The sequence below is a fragment of the Athene noctua genome, chromosome 6, assembly GCF_965140245.1.
Source record: "Athene noctua chromosome 6, bAthNoc1.hap1.1, whole genome shotgun sequence".
Lineage (NCBI taxonomy): Eukaryota > Metazoa > Chordata > Aves > Strigiformes > Strigidae > Athene > Athene noctua.
Window position 1 is genome coordinate 12,514,132 of NC_134042.1, and position 27,486 is coordinate 12,541,617.

At 38.3% G+C, this 27,486-nt stretch overlaps 1 protein-coding gene across 1 annotated transcript in view; it reads left to right on the forward strand.

The window, feature by feature from the left end:
- STARD9 (StAR related lipid transfer domain containing 9) overlaps window positions 1-27,486 on the forward strand; it is a 101,200-nt gene that overhangs the window by 15,389 nt on the left and 58,325 nt on the right. Inside the window, exons 5-8 of the mRNA XM_074909161.1 lie at window positions 22,314-22,430; window positions 24,497-24,529; window positions 24,619-24,680; window positions 25,270-25,382. Coding sequence (XP_074765262.1) covers window positions 22,314-22,430; window positions 24,497-24,529; window positions 24,619-24,680; window positions 25,270-25,382 — 325 coding nt within the window. The remainder of the gene's footprint in view (window positions 1-22,313; window positions 22,431-24,496; window positions 24,530-24,618; window positions 24,681-25,269; window positions 25,383-27,486) is intronic.

Sequence of the window (27,486 nt, forward strand, 5' to 3'; positions counted from 1 at the left end):
GCAAGTTTTGCCAAGATCTGTTGATTTTAGTAAAAGATCTTTCAAGTTATGTTTAAAGTGGGGTTCAGCAAAGCAACATCCAGGAAAGAACCAATTGCTTTGAAGGAGAACAGAACGGAAGGAGACATGTCTTAGCTTGTGTTAGGTTTTGCTGAATGTGTTCTCTGAGGATAGCAGAAGATGGACTCGAGTAACTGCTAATGAACTTAGGAATAGATAAACTTCTTTTGTATAGAACAACATTGTTGAAAGCCTCATGAGTAATACTTTTTGTTTTCCTCATTGTGGAAGAATGGGGTTTCCTGATGGAATTTAAAAGCCAAAAATCTCTGAGCAGTGATACGCGGTCTTTTGAAGCAAGCCCTATTGGGGCTGTCTGTGACCTTCACAGTAAAGACCACAATAATCATTTCCCCAAGTGACCAATAAATGTAACCTGGCCACTTGGAAGTATGATCAAAAGAGCTTTCTTACATAGTGCCCTGAAAGCACATACCCCTTTGTGACAGGAGAGGTGCATCTACAAATGCCATCTGCAGAATAGAAAGTGCTCCTTTAGCTGTTGGCATTGTGACTCACAGGCTTGGGCTTGCCTCACTTGGGCTTTGGACTTCTGTGCTCCCTCCCACACACCATCTCCAGGACCTTCTTGTACATAGGCAATGTTATTGCTGATGGTGATGGCAGGTAACTCAGGCTACCCTGCATCATGCATGTCATGCGTGGTCATTATGCTGCTCTAACAAGTGACAGTGTTCTAAGGCCATTTTCTTTTCCAATCTATCTTATTTTGGTTCTCGTAGTTGCGTCCTGTTTCCTAGTGACTGGAAGTAATGGCCAGACTAGTTCATGAATGGCCAATACATTTGTTTTTTATTGCTGCATGTTTTACATCTTTCTTACTAAAATACAAGTTATGCTTTGAAATGTATGAGTTGTCTGAATTCACTGACTTTCACTAGCTAAACGAAATGTGAAGCCTACTTGCTTTTATTTTTTTCTTTATTTTTGTGGTTTTGATTAGAACCAAGAGCGTTTCTCATAGCTGCTTTGAAATATGAAGAAAAGATGGAATAATGTGAAAGATCTAGAGAGAGTTGATATGGATTTATAAACAGTGAATTTTTCTCATATTCCAGCACTTTTAAATTCCAATTAAGTGAAAGGGTTTGGTGATGCTAGTTTGCATTTTAAAGCCAAGTGTCATCTCACTTCTGTAACGATTAGGAAATGTTCTAGTCAGCAATCTGAGTCTGTTACTTGTTCTTTTTAAATTTTTGATGTCTAACATTGTTATATCTTTTAATTATTTTTGATGTGTCTTAACTCTAAATCAAGAAATTGACACTGAATTTTCAGCTCACATTCAGAAAATTAGCAACATTCTCGATTCCTTTATATGGGGAATGAGGTAATTTAAAGCCTGGGCTTAAGTACTTATTCATATTTTTAACTTAAATTCAGCAGAAACTCAAATTATCAATGCCTTAAAGATACATTTAGTCTGAAAACACAATGATTTCAGAGGGTTGTAGAAACTTGCTTCCAGCTCTTCATGTTGTCCTTCATTTTTGTGTGTTAGACTCTGCTTGGTAGAGCACAATGCTTTTATTGTCTCACATCCTACTGCATGTCATTTGCATAAATTTATTGCTTTTTACAGTATATGGCATGTAATATTTTTCTATTCAATTTATGATGAGTGCAAGTGGCTATTTACAACTGAATGGCATTGGCATGTTGAGTTGAAAGAGAGCAAAAGCAACTAGATGGTCATCTGTTGCTCCTCATTTTATTAACCTGGAGTTGATGCTTTTTACCTCACAGCAAACTGAGGCTGTATCTGTACAAGTAAATAAAATGTCCTCGTTTAATGCCAAAAAAATATTCTTGAGCACTATATCTTGGTCTTCTATACTGCTTAATTGTTAGTCACTCCTGTTACTGTTTGGGCTGGGAAAGCTGCTACAGTCAAGGAACTGGCAGGGACCATGAGCATCCCTGACTGGCAGTTTGCATGGGGACACCCGGCTTTGGAGGCCGAGTACTTGATAGTATGAATATAGGCTGGTCTGAGTCATCTGGGCTGGGCATGTTTAAATCACTAGTGTTGCAGCTGTAATTGTATGGTCGTGTCAGAAGTGCCTGTAGCCCTGTTCCAGAAGTGATACTGAAGGGCTTCTACAAGTGACTAGAAATTATCCCTTGGAAAAGGGAGAACATTTTTCACACATGTACCTCTGGCTCTGTCTTCCCAGGCTTGTGGGACAAAACCCCCAATATTACATTTTATATTGATGTTATCCCTGACTTTGTGAGGTAGAAGGTAGCCTGCAATGCATAACCAGCAGTGGACCTAAAGCTGTGATGGGAGCTGGCTGAAGAGTTCTGTTCCCAGCAGAGGAATTACAGATGGAGAGTTAATTATGAGGGCTGAAATTTGTTTTATGCAGTTTAGCACCTTTGTTTTAATGACTATGCTTCACACTAGGCATCAAGAACTTTTTTTTTTTTAAATATGCTATCCACAAGATGTCTAGCAGCACACACCTTGTAATGTTGTTCTGGAGCTCATACAGTTGGGTAAGAATCCGAAGCCCATCTTATAGCTAGACTGCGTAAATCCTTTTCCTGTGTCTTAGGCCAGGGCCTAAGTGTGTCTTCCCTGTGTCTTAGCTGAGAGCCCCTGCAGCTTTTGTTTTTAAAGATGGATTTATCATTAGAGATGGTTCTATATAGCACACCTTCTGCACTGTGCAGTTCTGTACATTTATTCACTGATCAGGCACCTGACATCACATCCCAGAATGAGGGCATGTTCTTTATCGTATCTGTACAGTGTCAGAGATCTCCGAGATTTTCTACAGTATTGTATTCCTTCTGTATTGTTCCATACTCCTGATAATTGTTTTTGCTACTGTGACAAATACAGAAGTTATTTCATAGACTCTTTTTTGCCTAAAGAAAATGGGGATAGGAGACAGAAAGAAAGATAAAACAAAAATAGGACATAATTAACACATTTGAGGTAGTGAATGGCTGCTATTTAAAATAAAAATATTTGTTTAAGAAACATTAATAAAGACTAAAAGGCTAAGCAGGGCACAGACAACTTGTCACTTGAAGGAAAGAGACTGTTCATTAGGTTTGGGTTTTTTTCTTCTAAGACCTAGCTATAAAAAAAGTTACATAATTTCAGGCCCCAAGGTAAATCCTTGCAGTCATTTCCATCACAGGCACAGCTTGCAAGTAACCTATGTAACCGTCTCTTGAGAACACAGAAAATGCTGAAGTAGCTTTGCATAGAATTGACCCCTCCCCCTATTTTTCTTTCCAGAAGGAATGACATGAGTTATAAGTTGCTTTTAATAATAAAAAAAGTATTGTTACTATCTACTAAAAGGTTTTTACACTTCATAAATTTATTACAGTCAGCAGTATAAACACTGATACCTTTATTTGCAAAGCATCAACAAAATTAACTTTGAATTTGCAGTGCAGTTAGCAACTGTATAATGTTGTTAGAGGCAGCATGAGATATACACCTTTACTGTGAAAAGTAATCCACATAGGAGCTGGAGGATGTTTTAAGTAGACTTGGCTGAAATATTTTAATGTAAAATGTTTTCTTGTTGAGTTTATAATGGTAGAAACTTGGTTAAAACTTGTGGCAGACAACAGCTACCTATACTACACTTCCTAAACAACAATCCAATAACTATGCAGTTCATGTATATTGCTTTTTCCGAATAAAAATTAATACAGTTTTTTGTAGTCTTTTAAATGGGAAGAATTGCGTTATTGATTGGCCAGAATTGTACATGCAATGTATTCAAAATGAAGTTGGCAGTTAGTAAGGAAGCATTTTGAAATAATGAAATTAATGTAATTTAAAATAATGACATGAAATAATTTTAAAATACTTTGCCATAATCTTAACTGTTTTTTCAGTTCTTACATACCTTAGAATAAAAGCGTGCTTAATTAGAAGGTAATTTCTAAAAATGAGGAAAAGGACTTGGGGAGAGAAATTATTTGATAATGGAAATCTGGAGTAAACAATGATATACATAGAATAATATTTAAAAAAAAAAAAAGGCTTTTGAAAATCCTTTCCAAGTCAGGCTTTGACTTTCTAAAAATGGTTGAAGGACTAATAAAAAATGAAGTGTTACAAGTGAAATGGTCTGATCTGTACAGAGCACTGTGCTGGCCTGTTTGTGCAGCTTTGATCAAAGCTGGCAGCCATTTTTAAAAACAAATAATTTGCAGATGCTGGGGCCTTTTTCTTTTTGAGAGCAGACTATACAGATGTTGAATGTAAGAAACACCTGGTATTTCTGCTCTAAGTCATTACACTGAAAAGAGAGAAGCCTGAGCTGAATCCCTTAAAGACAGATGGTAATCTTAAACAGCATGGTTGTCTGAAAATCACCCAGCAACTTTGGCATGTGGTCATTATATTCAATAGTCTCTTGAAACAGGAAACAATATTTTCTAATAACTGAATTTCTAGTTAGGTCAAGGATTCAACTGTTCTCTATCTAGAAGAGAAAATAGTGGAGATAAAAATACCGATGTTTAGGCCATCATATTGCAATACATCCTCAGGTTGTGTATGAACCTGTTTTTTTCTGAATCAGTTTATCATAATAAGACAGCTCTAATAAAAAAGAGTTAAGGGTCATGTATTTAAAATGTATTGATTTAACCTATGCTCATGTCATGGTTTAACCCCAGATGGCATCTAAACACCCAGTCGCTCACTCACTTCCCCCTAGTGTGGGATGGAGGAGAGAATCAGAAGTGTAAAAGTGAGAAAGCTCATGGATTGAGATAAAGACAGTTTAATAGGTAAAGAAAAAGCCATGCACACAGGCAAAGCAAACCAAGGAATTAATTCACCACTTCCCATCAGCAGGCAGGTGTTCAGCCATCCCCAGGAAAGCCGGGCTCCATGACACATAACGGTGACTTGGGAAGACAAATAACCACCATCACTCCAATATCACTTCAGTGTTTATTGAGAAGATTGCAAACCAGCAGGTCAAATCCCAGAGCAAATTTCTTGACTGTGGTTCAGCTCTTCAAAGATTCTTGCAGCATAAAAAAAGAATGCTGTCTGCTGTATGTCCCATAACTTTTTTTAATAAAATATGGTTCATTCGGAGCTGTACAAGATCCTCAGAAAAAAAAGTCTTGTCTGAATTTATATGGTTTTAGCAGTGTCCGGGAGAATCCAAACAACAGAAGGTAATTTAAGGTCACTTATGAGTTCATGGAGAGAGTTTTTAGTATCTTATTCTCAACAATATATAAACAACAAAGTTTGCCAGGACTAGTGGTTGAGTAAATTGTAGATTCTGCTCTTTTACTGAGTCAGTGGCTTCTGTTCATTGAAGTGATATCTGAATTCATGAAAATGTGTAGACTTTTCCTTCACATCCTTTTTGAGAAAGTCAGCTACACACTTAGTCCTCTGAGCAGTCAGGTAGGTGTTTCAAAACACAGGCATAATGATAATCCCGTTGCTGTAAAGGGCTTTACTGAGTGGAAATATCAGTGTTCTATCACTGTTCCCTGCTCATTGCAGGGGAGGTTGGAGTAGATGACTTGTAACGGTCCCTTCCAACACAAACTGTTCTATGATTCTATATATGTGGCTGTGCCTGTGAGAACAGTGATAGCAGATCCCTCCCTTGTGAGCCATGCTTAATGAAAATAGTTGGTGCTGCTTCCAAGTGTGGGATAAAACCTACGTGTATGCAAGTATGGTTGATGGAGTATCTGTTTCTCAACCTGTTCTTCTGGAAGTAAGCCCTGCACACATTCCAAAAGCCGGCCAAACTTACATGTCTTTATTTTAGAGCAAACAAGCAACAGGGAAAAATACCTCCTAATGATTAAAACAGATGTAGTCCTAAATCTGTTGCCTGAAACTAGCAGGATTACATTAATCTACTTTTTTATTTTTTTCCATCGTGTGAAAGTTAAAAAGTAGGAGCAACTGCTGTGTATTACTAATGTGTCTTTTAAACTCATCTCTCCAATTATGGAGACATTATTTCTTTTAAATATAGAGACTTCTCTCGTAAAATAGCAACACTTCTGGTTTGTATAGTAACATCATAAAAGGAGTTGTTTATAGGTGACCTGAACTGCTTTATTAACACAAAATACTTCGGCAGCTTGCTTAATATCCCAATTATAAACAAAATATATGTCTATATTGTATTATAGAATCAGGTTAAAAGTTGATTCTTCCTTTGATGCATCTATAACAACTTAAGTCAAAGGATTTGGTTTTCACTGGCTGAATTTGATGAGACAACCACTGCACCAGAGTAAGAGAACATGGTAAGCCACTCCTTTCTTTGCTTAATTGCTGCTGATTTCTGCACTCAAAATATAGATTCTTCCAATTCCAACCTCTTCAGGTAAGGCTGCGTTTACTTGTACGCTTAAAGGGAAACAAATTATTGCAAGAAATCCAAAGCCCCTTTTTACATATGCTGCTAATAATACAATTGAGTATAAAGTGGAAAATTTCATAGGAGTTGCTTTTTATTTGATATTTAATGTTCTGAACTTGGACAGTGGAAAAAATAGTTTAAAAATGAACCTGTGTTCAGGGAACTTTCATTGCTGCATTTTTGTGCCTTTAAAAGATTTTAAAATTCTAAAGGGAATTTTTTTTAATGCATCAGTTTTCACTGGAATGTTTAAAATCGGTACTTCTGGTTTTTTAGTTTTTCAAGAAGCTTTTGTTTTTAATTTATTTTTCATTTATCCTTGGAGATATTTAAAAGATGTGTAGACACGGAGCTTAGGGATATAGTTTAGTGGTGGGTTTTTGGACTTGATGATCTTAAAGCTGTTTTCCAGCCTAAATGATTGGAAAGCTATGATTAGCTTATAGTATTTAGGTAGAAGAAACTCAATATACACTTCATTGAAACAGTTACTATATATCTTTCAAACAGCTGCCATGATTGTAATTGTCAACAACTGAAATTTGAGGTGCAGGTGAGACCAAGCACTAGTGAACTCCAGGAGCACTTGTAAGGTTTACCCAGATTAAACAATGCCAAATACAGGACATTTACTTTCAGAAACATGAAATGAAGCCTATCAGTTTTGAGTACTGTTGAAATTCAATTCTTGCTGATAGTTTTACAAATGGAATCTGCCTTGTAGAATTTCTACTGGTATTTTAAAAGAATTGTTGCTATAAATTAATATTTTTAATGTCTTGTCGTCTCATTTTGCTTAATTTTTACTTTCTTCTGGCAATGCTGTCTTTTGTATGAAGGTGAACAAATAAGCTTGTTGTAAGGAAAGTGTATTTTACAGGCTTAAGAGTTGTTTTCCAGTGTAGTAATTTTAACATCTGATGATCTAATAGAAAAAATATCAACTTGAATTAACGGATACATGAAAAGAGAATACCCATTTCCATCTGAAGGGAAAAAAGCAGAAATATAATCTTGATAATGTCGTTGTGCAGTTTTCTGAGTATTTCAGGCAATTGTTAGCCCTTACTGAGTTACTGAAAAACTTGGATAACTACTTTTTTCCCCCCATCCCTTTGTAATAAAATCAAGGAACAGTATTTTTTTCCATCTCCATCCTCTGTCTTCTCACAAAATTAGTGGGCAGTTATTTTCAGAGAGACAGCTGAGAATTGATATTTGTCCCTGCTGCCTTAGACAATAAAACTTACTAATTTTATGTTGTTGTTCTTTACTTTCCTTTCACATGGAATCACAGACATCCGCTAATGACCTGGGATCCTAGCCAAGAGCTAGCAGTGGTGGGAGAAAATGTAGGATATTTATAACTTCATTATAATCCATTATTTATTCCTTGCTCTTTTCATTGCAAGACAGATATAATTCAGTATTAAAAAATCCCAAACAATTAACTGCTCAGTTTGTGTTTTGTTGTTTTTTGTTTTTTTTCTTCTTGTAGACACAGATAATGATGGTATCACAATATTTAAAGTGACAAATTACTTCATGCCAGAAAAATAATGTAATATCTGGGCCAGGGAAGTGGGATATCTAAAACATTTTCTAGTCCTGGTGGAGTAAAACATTATGACTGCAGAGGACATTGTGCTGCTTCTTCCAGCTGTGACATTAGTCTTTGCTAGACCTATAGAAATGCTGAAGTTTTTAGTTTCCCCTGCGGTTCCATTCTTGTATGATCTGGCACAGAATTCACTTGGGAAAAGTCTTCCTTTGCTGAATATTGCTGGCACTAGTGTACATCAGCATGTTACTATTCTGCTGGTGAAGATGAAATCTGTTTCTCTGACAACCAACCCATCAAATAAGCACCCATGTGGATGCAGCAGCCCTCAAACCTGCAGTCCTAGGTTGCTGGGACAGAGAAACAAATACACTTGGTGTTCATCTGCTCGTTAATTTGTAGACAGTGTTGCAGGTTGCGTGTCTAGGTATGTACATGTAACTTTCTCCTTCATTTCCCTAAGGATGTTTATTGATGTTTATATTCAGTTTTAAAAGTCTGGATAATACTGTGATGCTACAAAGTAGTCTTTCATTGCCTTCTGCAGAAGAGTCATTCACTTTTTTGCAGAAGGTAGGCATAGTCAAAAATCCTGGGGTTTGAGCATGTCTAATCTTTTGATATTTATATTTTTCTTAAGACATGATCAGTTTGACTCCTCCCAACCCCCAGTCTTTTATTGCAATTGTACCCTGGTAAAAGTTTTCATACCAATGGAAGAATTGCTCAAAGTCAGACAAGAAGTGTTCTTTAGCTAGGAAGTAAGCAGGATGCATTCCTGAAGCCTAGGGAGGAGATCTAGAATTATACAACTGCTCTGAATTTTCCTTTGACAGAGAAGTTGTGAGAAGTTGTATACGTCCAAGTAACTGTATCTGTAAGGACTGTTTTACATAAACTGAACAGGGCTCTTGGAAAAAGAGTACGTGTGACAATTCTCTTTTACAGAATATCTGTACAGAAAGAGGATTGAAGTCTGAAGTTGGACTTCTGCCAAGTGATCCACAGGTTTAGATCAGAAAAAGAAATGGCTCCCCAAGACAAACAGTCCTTTTCCTTCAGTTCCTCTGAAATAGTGACAGTTTGTAACCATTAGCTTTTGAGGAAAAAAGAGGATGTTTTCACTGTGTCTCCCTAACAATATTGCAGTTCTCATGGAGAGAATTACCAAGCCTAACATAAACTTCACAATTCACTAAGTGAAAAGGGTCCTTAATGGATATGATTTGCCTATGTTGATTCAATGGAAAGATGAAATCCTAGAATAAAACTTACATAAAACACGATGTAATGTGTAAATCTTAAATATTCATTTATAAAGCCAAAAATTATGTCAGGTTTGGTTTTGGTTTTGTTTTTTTTTTTTCTGTGAAGGCTTTACTATGACAAGTATAGCTGAACTGAGCTAAGTCAGTTACTGTTAGAGTGACAAATGCTGTGGGATTTGAATTGTGTATATCTTGCATTCAAATTCCTCTTCTGTAATCCAGTGATAATAGGAATCCCTGTCCAGCAGGAAAAGAGGGATTTGGGAAGAATGTGGTTTTGTACAGGTAGACGAAATGCCAGGTGGTATTTTTATGATGGGTATCTGATCTTTCAGGTCAATGTTTACAGTGGAATAGTGGAATACCAGCAATTTAATAAAAAGAGAAGGAAAAAAAATAAAAGTGTGGAGTTGTGCCCTTGGTGATGGAGCACTTTAGAACTTATAGAAGTTCAAGATTTTTATCAGAACATTTATAAATTAGATTGATGTGGTAAGCAGAAAGCTCTCTTCTTTTTCTGAATGAGGTAGATTTTTGATGAGCAAATAAGGTGTGTTTTCATGATTGTATAAATCAGTGATAAAATGGCAGGAATATAAAGCTACCACTCAGCCTAGTCAGTGTTTCTTATATCCTCCCTCCAGGCCCCCAGAGAAACAGTATATATTTGTCATATATTATCAGTGACTTTTTCTAGTATTTTACAATTCCACCTAAATACCTTTATCAAGATGGAATTGTCATGCTGTTAAATATAGTGTGTGTCTGTATGTACATTACCACGCAGAGCAGTTTTTCCACTGGAAAAAAATTACAGCTGATAAGATGAACAAAGAAATCATTGTTGTCTCTTGCAGGGAGAATTAAAGCACAAAGGGATTTATTTAAGGACACGCAGGAAGTCTGTTGGCAGAGCCAAGAACTGAACTGTCTCTTAAGTTCTAGTGCAAATGCCCCTGCACAGGCCAAGCTTTTTGAGCTGGAGAGAAGCCGTCCCTTTCACTCCCCTGCTTCCGGTTTGACTGGGAAAAGAAACTGAAAAGGCTGGATAGAGAGAAGGGAAAGAAGTAATCCTAGTTGTGAAGCTGTGGCCTCTTAACAACAGAGAAGGAATGTTCCCAAACTAACCAACCGATGCTTTTTTTTTTTTTTTTTTTTTCCCCTCCCTCCTCTTTATCCCATTCAAACCAAAAAGTAATGTTGCTGAAGTAATCCTAATGTCACAGTAGTGGGTTCTGTGCAGCTGATCAGAATAATGGGCTTCCCTTTGCTTGTGCTTTCCCTGGCTGTGTACAGGAAGCCCTTCAGCTGACATTTGGTTAATATTCTTTAAGAGAAAACATGTGCGGAAAAAGCCTTGCATTACTGGAACAAACCCCTAGATTTGTTTTCAAATATTCCTTTCTTACATCCTCTTTCTGCCTTTTTTAATTTAAATTAATCTTTTGTAAAGGTTTTGGAAGCAAGGCTTTCATTGTTTTGGCATGAATGGTTTAGTTCTGCATAACTCTTTATTTCATGAAATATTTTTTCACCTTAAATCCAAGTCTTGGATGCTACATCTGAGATGTATCAGCAATTTAATTACACAGAATTTGGTCCTAACCCAAACAGTAACAGCTTGAGGGGGGCGGGATTCTGTAAAGGAAAACACCCCAAATATGGGATACTACATATTTGTAGTTCATAGTGGAGATGGTGGCAAATAGATCCTTCAGGACTGAGCCTCTTAAGTTTTATGCAGTTGCTTAAACTGTCCTGACCTATTGATTGGGCAATTTTTGTTTGTATAGTAAATAACAGCACCTTTTTTATACTAAATTAATTTATACCTGGATCTGCTGCAACTGTCTTGATGCTCTGAAGCTTTCTGTTTACTGATGAGGAAGTTTTCTGTTCCCTTGTCTGCATGGCAAATCTTTAATGGAAATTGAGCTGTTGAGTTTTTTCAGTGTTTATGATGTCGCTTTTTGGTTCTATGTCAAAAAGCATCTGTTGGCTATATGTCTTTCTTACGTTTAGACTTTTCCTTTCATTAGATCAGTGGTATTTTAAAGGCTATTTTTGAATTGTGCTCTGCAAGAAAACAATTTTCTTCTGGTTTTGGTCCCAATTATTAACCTGTGGGAATTTATCTTAGTATTCTAACTTTAGCCTAATGTTTTACAGTACGAGTGGTTTGCTTTTAGTGAGTTGTTTGTTGATATTGATGCTTGTGGACTATGCCTGTAACAAGTAGCAGTTTCATTTATTCAAAAAACTTTTTTAAAAAATACTAGAAGTTTTTATGCTTGTCTGTGGTTTTGTTTTTGGGTTTTTTTTTTTTTCCTTGATCAAATAAACTCCCTTGAAATTTTGGAAGTTCCTGAGATTGGTTTCCTACTGGTAATATTACATATTGACCATTTCAGATACTTGCAAATAAAAAAACCCCAGTTACTGTACAAATAAGACTTGATCATCTATGCTATTAGTTTGTTGCTCCTAAAAGGTGTAGCTCCCTCTCTTCTCATTCTGCTTTCTCCTCCCTTCTCCTCTGCTTCAGTCAGAGTTGGTCCTAGCCTGTTCATTGTAGTCTAAGCAAAATGCAAGTATTATTTTCCAGAAATAGAGGGAAGAAAAATAAAAAAAAAAAAATAAAACAAAAAACCAACAAACCCCCCTTATTTATCAATATTGTTCCCTTAAATTTGCAAACTTGGCGTTGCATGCTGTCCCTGGAGGTTTACTGGTTTTTTGGTTGGGTTGTTTGGGTTTTTTTTAATGTTACTCAGAGACTTTGCTTGAGTGACTTGGGAAAACTTCCAGTTTCCCAAATTATTAAACCCCAAAGCAAAACAGACAATTTACAGTAGTTTAAAACAACTGCTTTTTGTTTCCTTCTGCAATTCAGGTTCTGATTGGATTAAGAAAAAGGAGTGTTTTACTCAGGAAATTCATATTGCCAGAACTTAATTTCTGATAGAATATCCCCATTATCTTTGAAATTAAAACATTTATTACTGTAAGAGGGACATTATCACAGAATAAAGAGAGCCCATTGCAGTTACAATGTAAAATATATATTTGCTGTCATCAAGTATCCTGGTTTCATGGCGATTCAATGCATAGTAATTCAATGAAAAGTCAAAGATACTGATATTAACTGAGCTTCATGTTACAATAGCCAATAGCATTACTTTGCATCTTATGCATTAAAGGAGAGTTTAGTTGTCTCCAACTTTTTTTTAGGATCAAAAGAAAAACTGACAGCCAACACATTTCTGTCTCTCCTTGTGACACATGGAAAGGTTATAGATTTCAGGGGTTGTCCACAGGCCATTGGTTTGATAGTAACTAAGAGGTCAAGGAATAAAAAAGAAAAAAAGGCTGCATCATATACACAGGCCATTGGGAGAAATAGAATATGCTAAAACTTTTGTACAAGAAAGAAATAAGCCTTTCTGAAAAGAAGAGTTTAAAAACAAAAAGCTTAACGCTTTCAATATCCAAGCAAAGATTTCAACATAAACTAAGGAAGTCCCAAACCATCACTGTTAATAACAAATGTCTGTCACTTATGGTGTCTGAGTGGATGTGCTCCATGCCATATTTTATTTCTTTTTGGCACTAACACCAAAAAAAAGTGTGTTCATTCCAGAAGAAAATATAGTCATCTGTCTGCTATGTACATTTATACTCAGGCATGCAGGTCTAATGTGGTATAATCTGAGGCTAATAAATAGAGGATTTTTCAGTATCTTGAAAATTCATTATTTAAGAAAGATGTAGAGAAGCCACTTATAAATTTTGACTTAAGCCAGCAAAAGAGAGAGCTGAGATTTTTAGCTTCAGAAGATTTCTGAGCCAGCTGTCCAGATGGGAAAGGATCAGAATAGAACATCACTTCCCTGTTATGAATCTCTTGGTAGTGGAAAAAGTTTGTTTTGCTTATTACCCACAAATCTAATGCAAAGTATACTCCAAATTTCTAAAAAGGGAGAGTTTTACTATTTTAGTGTTGCAAAACTGATTTTTATAAAGGGTCATTCAACAGGAAGAAAAAAAATGTCGTCTTTCAGTTGGTTGTCGCTGTTTCTTTGAACATGTGGTATACTTTCATTGAAATCTCTTGGACTCCTTCAATTTTTGTATCTTTCAGTAATGCAAGGTGCATTTCCAGTTAATGTTCTTCATATGTCATTTTAAAAATGGACTGTTTGGAAGAGTTAAAATTCTCGATTATTCCTGAAAAAGCAACCCAAAACCATGTCTCAATTTGTTCTGTTTTATCAATTTTTATTTTCTTTTAAAATGGATAATAAATCCAGACTTTCTTATGAAGGATGACCTGATATAAAGTGTTTGTTGCGGTTTTATTTTGTGTTCCAAGCTGACAGCAATTTGCACTTCATGATTTTTCACTTCCAATAGTTTCAGAGATTGGTTGCAGAGTGGCACATTCATTTGACCTCTTAATACATTTGAATTTCAAATAAAATGTATAGTCAAATCTTTCTAGCTTTTAATTTTAAATAGGATTAATTCAATAGTGATAATTAGGCTGCTCTAAGTGACTACTTTATTGTTGCCTGTCCCAGTTTGAGTGAGTGGCAGTGGGGTTTTGGTAGCAGGGGAGGGGGCTACAAGGTCGCCGCTGTGAGAAGCTTCTTGAAGCTCCCCTGGCTCCACGTCGGACCGTCCTTTGCACCAAGACTAGGCAATTTGCTGTACCTCTGCAATAACATGTTTAGGAAGGGGAACCCGGGAGGAGCTGTGGGAGTTGTAAGGAGAAATTTCGAGGAGAACATCCGTGCAGACACCAAGGTCAGTGGAAGAATGGAGAAGGAAGGGGAGCAGCTGTGCTGGAGCAGAGACTCCCCTATATCCAGTGGTGAGAGGGGTGCGGTGGAGCAGACCCTGACCTGCAGCCTGTGGGGGGCCCCACGCCGGGACAGGTGACTGCCCCCAAAGGAGACCAGGACCCCATGGGAAGAAGGTCCTGCTGTCGTAGTTGAGTGCTGGGAGAACTGCAACGTGTTGGGGGGGAACCCACACAGCCGTGGGAGTGACTCGTGTTGGAGCTGGTCTGTGGAGGACTGTCTGCTGTGAGAGGGGGACCGTGCTGGAACAGGGAGGAATGCCAAAAGCCTCCACCCCTAACCCAAGGAGGCAGAAGCAGCAGGACTAACTGCACCCCCCGTCCTGCACCCCCCGTCCTGCACCCCCCGTCCTGCACCCCCCGTCCTGCACCCCCCGTCCTGCACCCCCCGTCCTGCACCCCCCGTCCTGCACCCCCCGTCCTGCACCCTGTGCCGCTGGGGGGGGGAGGAGGTAGAGATATCAGGAGCAAAGCTGAGCCCAGGAAGAAGGGAGGGATGGGGGAAGGTGTTTTTAAGATATGGTAACACTTCTCACAGCCCTACTCTCTCTGTTAAGTGGTGGTGGTGTTAGTGTCTGTATTAAGAGAAGAAAAAAAAGAACATATATTTAATGAGTCTGGGTTTGCCTGTGCCTTAGAGGATGAAGTCATCCCTCACTGTCCTTATCTCAAAGTTCCTGGGTCTTTTGCTTCCCTCCTTCTCAGCACTAGCCGAGAAACAGAGTGACCAGTGTCTTTGCTTATTTTGTCCTTCTCAGTGTTGTGGGGGAAGGGGTGAGTGAGTGGCTGCACGATGCTCAGTTGCCCTCTGAGCTCAGACCGTGACATTTCCCTACATAACAGCAATTAGAACCTGAATTTGTCCTCATTTGAATGTTTTGCTTATATGTCATATGAAAATTCTTTTGTCTTTGATATATTTATTTGGTTATATGAAACTGAGTTTTGGGGATTTAGATGACCTCAATTTGTCATTCAGAAGTATTTGGAAAACATACACTGTAGTGAGACTTTATCTGAAGTGTTTTCTGTTTGTGTCTTCAAAATTCTGCAACCCAGGTGTAAACAGCATGTATTAGAATTGGCTAGAAATACCTGTCGATGCTCACAGGTGATAAGGTAGTGACCAAATTAAAAGAGCTGGTGGGCAAACCAGAGGAGAAAAAGAAAATAAACATAAATTGATGGGAAGTGGGCATACTTATCTCACACAGGCATTCACTTTGGTGTGACTGCCAATGGTAAATTTGACCTTATAATTCTAATTTAAGGTGCTGGACTTGAGATGCATAAAATCTTTTAAGAGTCACTTTTTTTTTTGTCTTTAAAACAGTTTTGGAATAGAATCATAGAATTATTTTAAGACTGTTAATTTTAAAAAATATTACATTTGAAGGGGGGGGGGTGGGTAGGCAAGGAATTTAACTTTTTGTGATCAAATAGTCTACCATCTAATAGACACTTAAAGGCATTTGTCAGGGCTGATAACACCAAGCCCAGGCTCATGGAGTATTTGATTTAAGTCTTTTATTCTTTGCTCGAATGGTAGTTTTCCTTGGATGATGTGGAATTCTTTAAGACTACAAGACTTTGCACTGGAGGTTTGTTGAAACAACAACTCTGAAGAGAAATGATGCTCATTGAGGGAGAGGGAGAGACAGAAAGAGGAGAAAGACATTTGAGCAAGTCACCTGTACTCCAGTGCACTGGATATGCATTTAGGAAATAGTTTTTCTGCTTCAGAAAGATGGTGTAGCCACTGAAGTCATTGATGATAATGAGGTCCTTCTGCACTACTGGGGCAGGATTTTCGAAGTTTCCTTCATTAACTGTTGCAGCTTGCACTTGTAGTGCCCAAAGTTTGCATTTCACCCAAGGAGCAATTGAGCATCTGATGTGCCCAAGTGCGAATTATATTTCAATCTGGTAGTATAACCAAGGAGGATTGTAAAAGTTTATATGTGTTTAAAGGGTATAAGCATATGAATTTTACAAATGGCTTCAAAAAATCACCAAGAAAACAGGTAAGATCAAAATGAATATAATTATATTTTCAATTGATTGATAGAAGAAGTAGCCACCTTGGCACATAAATCTGTGAACCTTGAATTGTTTTTAAAAAACAGTTTCAGTTGAAATGGTCTGGTTTTCTAATATGGACAAGGGCAAGTTGCTAATACTGTAACTTTCAGAAATGAAGTTCTGTGATTCTTTGAGTTAGGACTGAGTCATAAAACTTAGGTTGCTGCTTAAGAGTTGGTAAACCTTGTACCTTAATATATACTTAAGTCTGTTGTTTTTTTTTAATACATTCCACTATGGTTTCTTAAGGGCGGGACTCCTGTTGTAATCTTTCTATATGCTTCTAACATACACTTACACAACTGCACAGCTTCTTATGTGAGATTTTACAGTGAGCAGCTTAATTTATATGTTCTGCAAATATTTAGACTCTGAACTATTTCTTGTATCTTCTAATGGAGCATTGAAATAGGTTTTGAAATTTTAGTGATTTGTCATTATACTTGAAGTAGATGACTCTTACCTAATATAAAACAGCTTCAACCCCAAATCTGTTCATATTGCAACAACTTGGACAGCATTTTGGTATGCCTGAACTGCACAATTAGGACATTTTAACTATATTTTAGATTAACCCTTTTCCTTTCTGCCATCTGTACTGAAAGTCCTGTAATGAGGTCTAACTAGTATGATTCAGGACTTGTTAGATTTGAACTGGAACCTGGCCACTTTGTAGTGAGCATGCCAGCAAAGTACCTTGAATGATAACAGTCGTCTTATATACCCTCTCATAACTTCTTCAGAAAGGCATGTTTCTTCCACTATTACGACAGTAGACAGGTAATAAATTGTAGAATGTTTCACAGATCATATTGGGATATAGACCAGATACAGCTGGACAAGTGCAGAACAAGGCATAGTGAAGCCCTTTAAGGCTTTGTTGAAAGAGGCATTCTTGCATGGAACAAACTGAACAGTGCCAATCATGTAGAGCAGCCACGCAGGGAAGACATAGTAATCTCTGCCAAATGGCGTGTTCTCTGCAGGAAGCCATATCCAACTCATGTTCTTTGAAAAAAAATCTCGTTTTCCTGAAGTTTCATTTCAAAAATGAGACTTAGCAGAATCCCAGAAGAATCCTCCTTTTTTTTTTTTTTTTTTTTCCTCATGATCAACAAAGCTCAACAAAGATCAACAAATGATTTGACTGATTATATCATGAAATATGCCTAGTATGTATGTCCACAATAATTAATCTTAGAATTTTTTGGTATAATCTGCAGCTGTTGATGCTGATGGGTATTTGGACTAATGCCTCTGATATTAATACAGAAAAAGCTTTGATTTCAATTACTCTCCTTTATTTTTAAACAAACAATAAATTCATTGCTGTGCTTTGCTTCTCCATTTTTTCTGCAGTACACTAAAACAAAGAGGCTTTTCTGACTAAATTGAGACTATATTCAATTAAATGAACTGTAATTTATCCTCACAAAAGGAGAGAGAGTAATCTGCCAGAAAGAATAAACACAGAACTGTACAGATCAGCTTTTAATAGGATTTCAGTAAATAATTTTCGAAAATCTCATTCATTACCATAGGGTTATGGCACTGTTTTCAGAGTTATCCAATTCTGTTCGTAATAATACGTCTTCTCAAGACCTAATTCAAAGAGGACTGATTTGAAACATTTGAATTGAAGAGTCTGAGTAGCTGTGTGTATTTAATAGAAAGTAAATGTAACAGAGTTTTGCTTCACTGGGACTTTGGTGTTAAATGTCCTATCAGAGAGTCCAATCTATGAGGAGAGAGGGAGAGAGCACACAGTAATTTGCACAGTTAGTTTAAATTGCTGTGGATCTTCTAAAATCACAAGGGATTTTATGAACACAAGTGAGAACATCCCACAATTTTCTGCTAATGAATAGCATTATTCCTACTTTATCTGTAGGATAATTGAACCATTAAAATGTTAAATGAGTTGCACAGTGTCATATAAAAAGTTTTAACAACAGAGCTAGAAGTAAAATGCGGTTCTAAAATTCCAACTTTAATGTCCAGATGACATTGCTAGCATTGTTATCCCAGAGGCTTCCCACCTTGTGAAGATTTTGGTTTATGTTACTTAGATCAATTAATAACTCTCAAAGATCCATTATGAACCTTCAGAAAGGAGGACAGCTCTTAGTGAGGATATTATCAGAATCAAGATACTTGTCCAGGCTGCATTTATCCCTGTTCTCAGAGGTTCTACAATGTGAAGTACAGGTTTCTGAATTGATACGGAGTACACAAGCTGGTTTTGGGAATCTTCTGTGTACAATGAGCCATGCAAAAATCCTGAATTTATTCAATGTTGATACTCTGACAAGAAGTGGGCACAGACTTGCCTTGCTTCTATTACTTCAAGATAATGCATCCTGTCATTCATTCTTAGCCCTACTCTTTATACTGCCTGACTCCAATCCCACTGGATTTGCTGGTCCGGAATCCTACCCTCTGGACTCCAGATCTACAAATGTCTGCCTTTCATACTTTTGTCCCTGTTCTTTGTCCTCCCTATTAACCCAACTCAAGGCCTTAGGCAAACAGGTTGGGTAGCTCAAGAATTATGTTATGAACATTTTGCTTTGCAGTCTTGGGGGGGGGGGGAGCAGGATTCTGACATCTAAGTGAATAGTAAGCAGCAAAGTAAAAGGCTGGGAGAGCAGAGAGGAGGCGAATTCTGGAAGTTGGGGGGCAAAGGGCAGGCAGAGTGGGCAGGAGGAAGGCAACGACTGTTTAGTAACACAAAAGACGTTTGAAAGAGGGTGCCATTCTTTCATTTTTTAAAAGGCTGTGTGACATGCTGTTCATGACACAGATTTAAATTATAGGGAATTTCTTAGTGGCCTTCCAGGGCTGAGAATCAGTCTGTGGTATTTGGCGCAGGCTTGTATGCATTTCCCCTGGTAGCTGGCAGCTGCTAGAGCAGCTGGCAGTGTCCCATGTTTGGGCTGGTCACAGAATCATCAAGGTTGGAAAAGACCTTGAAGATCACCTAGTCCAACCATTAACCTAACACTGACAGTTCCCAACGACACCAGATCCCTCAGCGCTATGTCAGCCCGACTCTTAAACCCCTCCAGGGATGGGGACTCCACCACCTCCCTGGGCAGCCCATTCCAACGCCCAACAACCCCTTCTGTAAAGAAATGCTTCCTGATACCCAGTCTAAACCTGCCCTGGTGCAACTTGAGGCCATTCCCTCTTGTCCTATCGCTTGTCACTTGGTTCAAGAGACTCATCCCCAGCTCTCTGCACCCTCCTTTCAGGGAGCTGTAGAGGGCAATGAGGTCTCCCCTCAGCCTCCTCTTCTCCAGACTAAACACCCCCAGTTCCCTCAGCCGCTCCCCGTACGACCTGTGCTCCAGACCCTGCACCAGCTCCGTTGCCCTTCTCTGGACACGCTCGAGTCATTCAATGTCCTTTTTGTAGTGAGGGGCCCAAAACTGAACACAGGAATTGAGGGGTGGCCTCACCAGTGCCGAGTACAGGGGTGAGATCCCTTCCCTGTCCCTGCTGGCCACGCTATTGCTGACACAAGCCAGGATGCCATTGGCCTTCTTGGCCACCTGGGCACACTGCTGGCTCGTGTTCAGTGGCTGTCAATCAACACCCCCAGGTCCCTCTCTGACTGGCAGCTCTCCAGCCACTCCTCCCCAAGCCTGTAGCGCTGCTGGGGGTTGTTGTGGCAGTCATACCCTCTTCCCCAAAGCAATACATCTTGTGTCCCAGCTCTGGAACAAGGACAGCTAAGAGTGGATGTGAAGATATATGAGAGGATGGCAGGGAGCGGTGGAGGGGTGTGTGTAATAAATATCCATGAGAGAATTGCAGGAGGCATAAGAGGGTGGGGATTACCTATAAAGCCACTGGTTGCAGTTTGGTGTAGCAGGTGAGTTTTTACTGGCCTACACGGTCCCGAGTTGTGAGCCTCTGTGTTGTCCTTGGTCAGTGTACAGTTTTACTATAAGGGATTAGTTAAACAGATTTCTGAACTCATGAGACTGACCTATGGGCTGTACAACATCAAGGAACTTGACTTACATCCTGCATTGATTGATGACTCCTGCCAAGGATCAGTTGCAGTGATTTGCATTGCTGCTGTTAATGCTGCTGTTAATGCTCAGATGCTTTCCTACATTCTTTATTGAAGAAAATACCACTATAACAGATTAGTGTTATTTTAAATACATGTTATTTTAAATACCGGGCTGACCTCTTTCTTCACTGAGACTAGAAGGAGTGCATCAGTCAGAATCATTGTTTAGCCTGTAGCTTGCTCTGTGTTTATCACTGTGCTCTAAAGCAGTGACATGCTTATGGTCAAACATAGTGTGATCAGCTCTGGCTGTTACCTGTGGCAGCCTCTTAGAAGATTGACGTGACTATTGCCGAATCACTAGAACAAATTGTGAATCTCAGTTCAGAAGCGGGAACTATGCCGGGACGGTATATATGGCATACTGTCTACACGTGGCCAAATGCAATCAGGTTACTAAAACAAAAACAGTAAATCAGGAGCAATAGAAGACTTGGAACGTGTCATAAAAGCGAACTCTGAAACAAACACAGGGCTGGTTTCTGCAGACCTTCTTCATGTAAGAAATCCCATTGCAGTCAGACCCAATGAATCCCACTGATTAAGTAAAATAAAAGAAACAGGGATAATGATTTTTAAGTGGAGCTCCCATAGATGAAGGGATATAAGTAAAAACAGATGTTGAAACACTGCTAGAAGCAACCACTAAGAAAACTCAACGCCCAGCCTAATCCCTGCAGTTACATTTTCCCAAAACTCGGAAAGCAAGCCTCAGGGGCAAAGTGCTGCCTGTGATTTTTTTTTTTTTTTTTTTTTAATAATTTTCAGTATATACTTGATTTATAAGGAACAGTTTCCTCTCAGTTCTTGTTGTGGAATCAGCAAACATTTGTATCTGAGATGGTTAGCAGAACTACGACTTTTGTAATGGCTCTGAGACAGGTTTCTAGTGGTAACCCCATTCTGCTGCTGGATGGAAGAAACTTCCTTTTCCCCTTACCATATCAAGTGCCACTTTTCCTCCTTGTCTGCAGGGTTCAGAAACTGCTTTGTAATTGTTGGTCTGGTTTTTAATCTTTCTTTTGCCTGGTGCTTTGAATGTGTAGCTAGTTTTTCTGTGTGAATGGCCAAACCATTAATACTTAAGGTTTCTTTTGAAAGGCCAAAGCTGTGCTACAGGGTTGGCAGCCTGCCTACTGGAACCTTTTGCTTCACAATGTACTTCCTAGCAAACCTTACCTGGTGTCATTTCAGATGGTCCACGGTATGGTTTTGATGTGCTGAGAACATGGTCACAACATGGGGCAGCTGTGTCTCCATGAAGGGAACAGGGAAAGCAAAAGAAATGACTGTTCAGATCTTGTTGTATGGGAGGTCTGGCTGTAATGGTCCAACTTTTGCAGTCACAGTGGGACCAATGCAAGCTTTGGAAGACCCTAGGGGTTGACACTGACTTGTTGGTAATAGTTCCTGGCTCTGTATTATAATGAGCAAAAAGCAGCACATCACTGTGCCTGTGGCATGACAGCAAATAAAGCATTTAGCCTTTGGTGGTGTCAGTTACTGACCAGGTGGGTCAGATGGAAGTGTTGCTTGGGTGAGGTCTGCTTGCAGGCTATGGGTTAGACTTAGCTTTGCTTTTGACCTGTAATTCTGACGCCTAATGCTCCTATTAATGTCATTGCATCAAAGTGCCTTGATCATGCTTTTCTGTCAGATTTATGCTAAAGACTGTAAAAACTCAGGGTGGGGGAGAGCCTCAAGAATTCAGAGTCTAAATAAAATAAGAGATAGCAGGCAGGGAAGCACAACTAAACTCTACTACTTGGTTTCAGCACTCTGCTTGGCATACCAGCATCTGGAGGAAGATATAACAAGTGAATGCTGGGCACTTAACTTTGTGTCTGATAAATTAGAAAGACACATACTGTGAAGATCCGCATTCCCATTGAGTTATTCAAGCTGCAAGATCTATAAGTAATGCAGATTGTTTATAGGGAGGCATATTATTCATGGACTGTTTTGTTTCTGTTGGTCTTTTCAGGTGTTCCAGGACCTTGGCACTTCTGTGTTGTCAGGTGCATTTAGAGGATACAACATCTGCCTCTTTGCATACGGACAGACAGGTTCAGGGAAAACGTACACAATGATGGGAACACCTGTGAGTTACACCAGTCATTTTACACTTAGGGTTGAGGGTGGGACATCCAGCTGAAACATCGCTTTATTTTTAAACTGTCATTATGGTGCTTGTTGAGCAGAATGCTTATACATGTTTTATTTGGTATTGATATATATAAAATGAGAGTCAGGCCTTTACATTTAGGTAAATAATGTAGCATCAGCTAAAAAATCTAGAAATTATGGTGTAGTTTAAATATTTTAGATAACCTTGATCTTACTATGTATGAATCTTATCATCATGTTAGAGGACAAAAAAAAAAATCTATACCCCTGAATAATTCTGGGTTTTAGGAATGTATAGCTCAAGATAATACAATGTATTAATTCTCATGGAGTTTTTTGGCAGTCTGAACTATGTTGAAATTAAATTCCTTTTTCAAATAAAACTGGACACAATTCACAGGAATACTTTTGTAACAGGCTTCATTATCTACTTGAGACATTTATCTGTTGCAGAAATTATCCTTTAGCCTGTGGAAACTGATAGCTTGCTTCACTTCCAGTTTTGAAATATATTTGAATGGTGTTCAAAGAAGCTGTTACATTTTAAGATTTTTTTTCTACGAGGAACCACTTAAAGTACATTTAAATCTTGGTACTCAGATGGATGGAGTCAGTTGAGGATTTCCTGTGTTCTGCTGCAACACAAGGCAATTTGATATCTATCCATGAATATTCTTGGCTGTTGGTGAAACATGCCCCTGAAAAAGTAAACTTTTATTTAACAGTTTTATTTAACTTCCTACACCCATGGGATTCAATTTTTAAGGTGAAATAAGGGTAAAATTTGTTCAAACCCTGAAGATAAAACTGTTCTGTCATGGTTTGTGCTTTTGATAAAGTTTGGATTTGTAAAGTTTTATTTTTCTCACAGACATCAGCAACAGGGTTTTGTTAAATCATGACCTGATTCTTCATTCATTTTATGTAAGATCGAGCTTAACTCCATGAAAGCCTGAAGAACTGTTAAAATTGGGGTTAATGGGTGGCAAACTAAGATACTTGTATTACATTATTTTGAAAATATCTTAGCAATTCATAATGGCCACATCTTGAAATTATTATTGTTTCCAAGGAAATTTCCAGGTATACAGTTTCTAAGAGATTTCTGGCTTATAAAGTGATTTCTTTCTCTAGTTGAATCTTGATTTGATCTGCTCTTGTATTCACCATGGAAGAGTGTTAAAAACTAGGAAGAAACAAGTGAACTGAACTTTTGTCCACTTGACAAACCTGGACTTTCTCTCCCCAATGCCATTTCAAGTGTTCCTTCTAAAAGCCTTTCATGCTATTCAGCAAGCAGATTCCACCTAAGCCTTAGGGCCTTTCTCAGGGCACGTTGGCACCGTGCTCGCTGAAGTGTGAGCAATCATGTCATAAGAACAGTTCATTGCAGAAAATCACACTGTTAACTCAGTGCTGTGTATACTGTTTGGGCGAAGTCTAAATCAGCTAGTTTGGGTACTGTTAGCAGCCCTTATCCCATTCTTTCTGAGAGACTAAACTTATAAATCTAGAACATACGGCTATTCTAAGCCTGTTCTGTGACGCCACAGCATAAAAAAATAAAAGAATAAGGTAAAGCCAGAATATTCATGAGCAATCAAGCTAGTTTCAGTGTTGGCCTTGCTTCATCTAGACTGCAACACCTCTGACATAGGCATGTCCAGTGTCTTTACACCAAAAAGCTCTTGGATTTAACCCAAGCCTCTAAACTTTCTGTCAACGGTGTATAAGTTGTTCTAAAATGACTTTTGATATAAAATGTATTCACACTGATGCCAAGGTAGCTGACATTATTCAGTGCACAAGTCCCTGCAGGTTCCACGTGCAAGAGGCTTCAACAGGAGTAGTAGAGCATTGCCATGCTGTTCTGAACTACACTCCAAGGCAGTTTGTGTTGTAATCTACCATACAGTCATTATTTTAATGCTGAACTATGATTCTGTCCTTTTCTTATAACTTGGCTTTTATTTAAAAATAAGTTTTGCAAGAGCGATAGCAAGTATATTGTTTAATTTTTTTTCTGTTTATTATTTAAAGGCATCCATTGGGCTCACACCTCGTATATGTGAGGTACTTATTTTTTATTTCACTTGCATTTGTTTAAGCAGTTAGATTTTCTTGATGGATGTAAAATTAACATAAATTTCTGGTTTGTGCAGGGCCTCTTTTCAAGGAAGGATGATTACTCAGACCAGACAGCATCTTGCAGAGTAAAGGTCAGGTAAGTATGTCACTGTTTCAGGCAATGCTATGAATGCTTTCAACAAGATATTCCTGCAGTCAAACAAAGGAAAGTCTAGTTTATTTTGTTTCTGTTTTCTCAGATGATAATAATTTTGGAACAAGGAGGAGAACACAGAGGAAGAATGAGAAAGTGTTAGTTTTAGTTTTCCGTCTCAGTATAGTTCTTTGGATGCTGTCCACTTCTGTATAGACAGCTGAGATAGGAGTGCCTTAAAAATTTAGTTCCTGTTTAACTCTTAAATTTGAGCCATAATCCTACATTCCATTCTTATTCATTGTTCCCATTGATCTAATGAAGCATTGTGTTTGGAAATCTGAGAATTTGAACTCACTAGTGCTATTTTATGGATTTTTAAATAAAATACTGAATGCTTCTTGGAAATTTTTCACTAGTTCTTTCTACATGCACTTCATGGAAAGGTGCTGTAACAGGAAGAATGAAAATTAATTCATTAACTATCATGAAAGATCTATGTAAGATTCAGGTAGTTACATAGTCTAAATACATGCTTTCTCTTTTTTTAATCATGTGCGTTTAACATTCCGTGTTTTTTTTTTCTTTTCAGTTTTCTTGAAATATATAATGAGCGTGTCCGAGATTTGTTAAAACAATCAGACCGAAAGAAACCTTACACACTTCGAGTCCGAGAACACCCTGAAATGGGACCATATGTACAAGGTGAGAGCAGCTTCACAGCTAGCATCAGAATTTCAAGTAAACGTGTATCAGTTCTGTTAGTATCGTTGCATATGTTCCTGGAGTGATTCTAATTGCTTCTGCTCTTCCGGAGTTACTTTCCTCAAATATTTTACTTGTTCATATGAACATGTGTAATACACTGAAAGCTTTCCCTCTGTTATCCCACTGGCTGGATATCCTGCACTTTTCTGTTTGCCTTTCCAGGCGTAGGTCATTTGTAAGCCATAGCGTTTTGCTTGCTTTTATTTTAAAGAAATCTTAAAAATCTATCAACATCAGCTCTAAATGGGTTCTCCAGGCCAGCCTAAGGTCCCTCCATACCTTTTCAGTCCTTGGCAGCAGTGTATGTGTAAAATAATAATAATAATAATAATAAAGTAGCAGATAAACTCAACTGTTTGATGTTGTGGGCCAGGCCATGACAAGTGATTAAAATCTGTATTACCCAGGTGAGAGCCCAGCAAACTTCATTTTCCTTCATTAAACTGAAAAAGCACGGGATGGGTAATGTAGGTGCATTATATGGTTTTAAAACATCACAGGCTTTTTAATTCACACTTGCAACAGCAGCCCCTCAGGTGGCTTTGTGTTTTCTAGTGAATCATAGCTTTCAAATCAGGTGACATATAATAGTACAGATGGAAGAGACCCCACATGTATTTTTTTTCTATTTCAGTTGTCTGTCTTACTTAGCTTCTCTCTCACTGCTTTTGTACTACTTCCAGTTCATTTTCACTTCTGATCAGTGCCTTCGCTTCAGGGTCTTACGTGGCTTTAAACTGGAGTTTGGCCACTGGTACTTTGTAAATGGATTAGCTCCCAATGTAACTCTGCCTGCTACACTGCTGTTTATCTGACCAACAACTGACAAAAGGCATGTCTCGCAAAATCAGTGCGCCAGTGCAAAATCATACAGAGTAGCTTTACGGTGGAGATCAGATTTTTTCCAAACTGATGCAAGTTTCAGAAATTAGTGAGTTTATTTAGAAAGTAAGTGCTATGGGTTTTTTTTCACTGTGCCTTATATCTGGTGGGCAGAATTCCAAAGCTGCCTCTGGTATTACTCTGCAACTGCTTGGCTGGCCACCAAGTGGGCAGTAACACCTGGGGGGTATACATTTAGTATGCAAAATGTGTATCACACAATTTTATTGGTCCTGTCACAGCAGATCAAACACTGATTTGTTCTGGCTTTTAAATAGAGTTCTTGTCTCTGTTTTGTGACTTCCCCTTGATCTCCCTGATTGATGTTTTTCCCTCTCTTTTTTTCTTTATCATGGGATTACCTGTCAGATTGTTATCCTCACTTCAGAGATTAAGGCAAAATGTGACAACAGATAGGGTGACTTGACCGTGTGATTGAATGGAGTCTGGAATTCCCAGCTCGCATTCCCTAGGCACCTGCATTATGGGTCATAATACATCTAACAACTGATGGTTGTTGCCAATTCCTCCTCTCAAAATTTGAAATAACCACTTGGGAAGAGTTGAACTTGCATGGTCCTATACACAAAGGGACTGTCTGGCATTCTGGTTATTTCAACTGTGCTTTCCCAGCACCTCAGCATCCTGTTTAGGGAGAGCGGGAAAATAGATTAATTGATGATCTCATTAGTATGGTCAACTTATCATTCTTTGAAAAGCAGATTCATAGACATTTGGCCTTTATTGAGGTCTTTCCAAGATTCTCTTTCTACCTGCTTGTTATTGGAGAACTTCGTTGTTGGTGGAGTACAGATACTAATTATTTTCTTTTAGCAGCTGCTCATTCAACACACAAGAATAGGTCTTTAAACTGCTTCCTTCCTTGGCAGTTTCCATCCCTTTTCTCAGGCCTTATATCTCCAGTGATTCCTTGGCTGCATATAATGGAGTTTTCTTGTTTTAAAAGAAAATGAAGTTATAGCTTCTGCCAATGGGCTGGCCTGCCTTTTGTCACTATTTTGTCTTTATCTGGAACCTTCCAGCCCAAATCTGTCACTGCTTTTCTAGTTCTGGTTTGGTTTTTCTTGTGGTGTTTTTTGGTTGGTGTTTTGTGTTGTTTGTTGTTTTTTTTTTTTTAATTTAATTTTAGCCCTTTTGA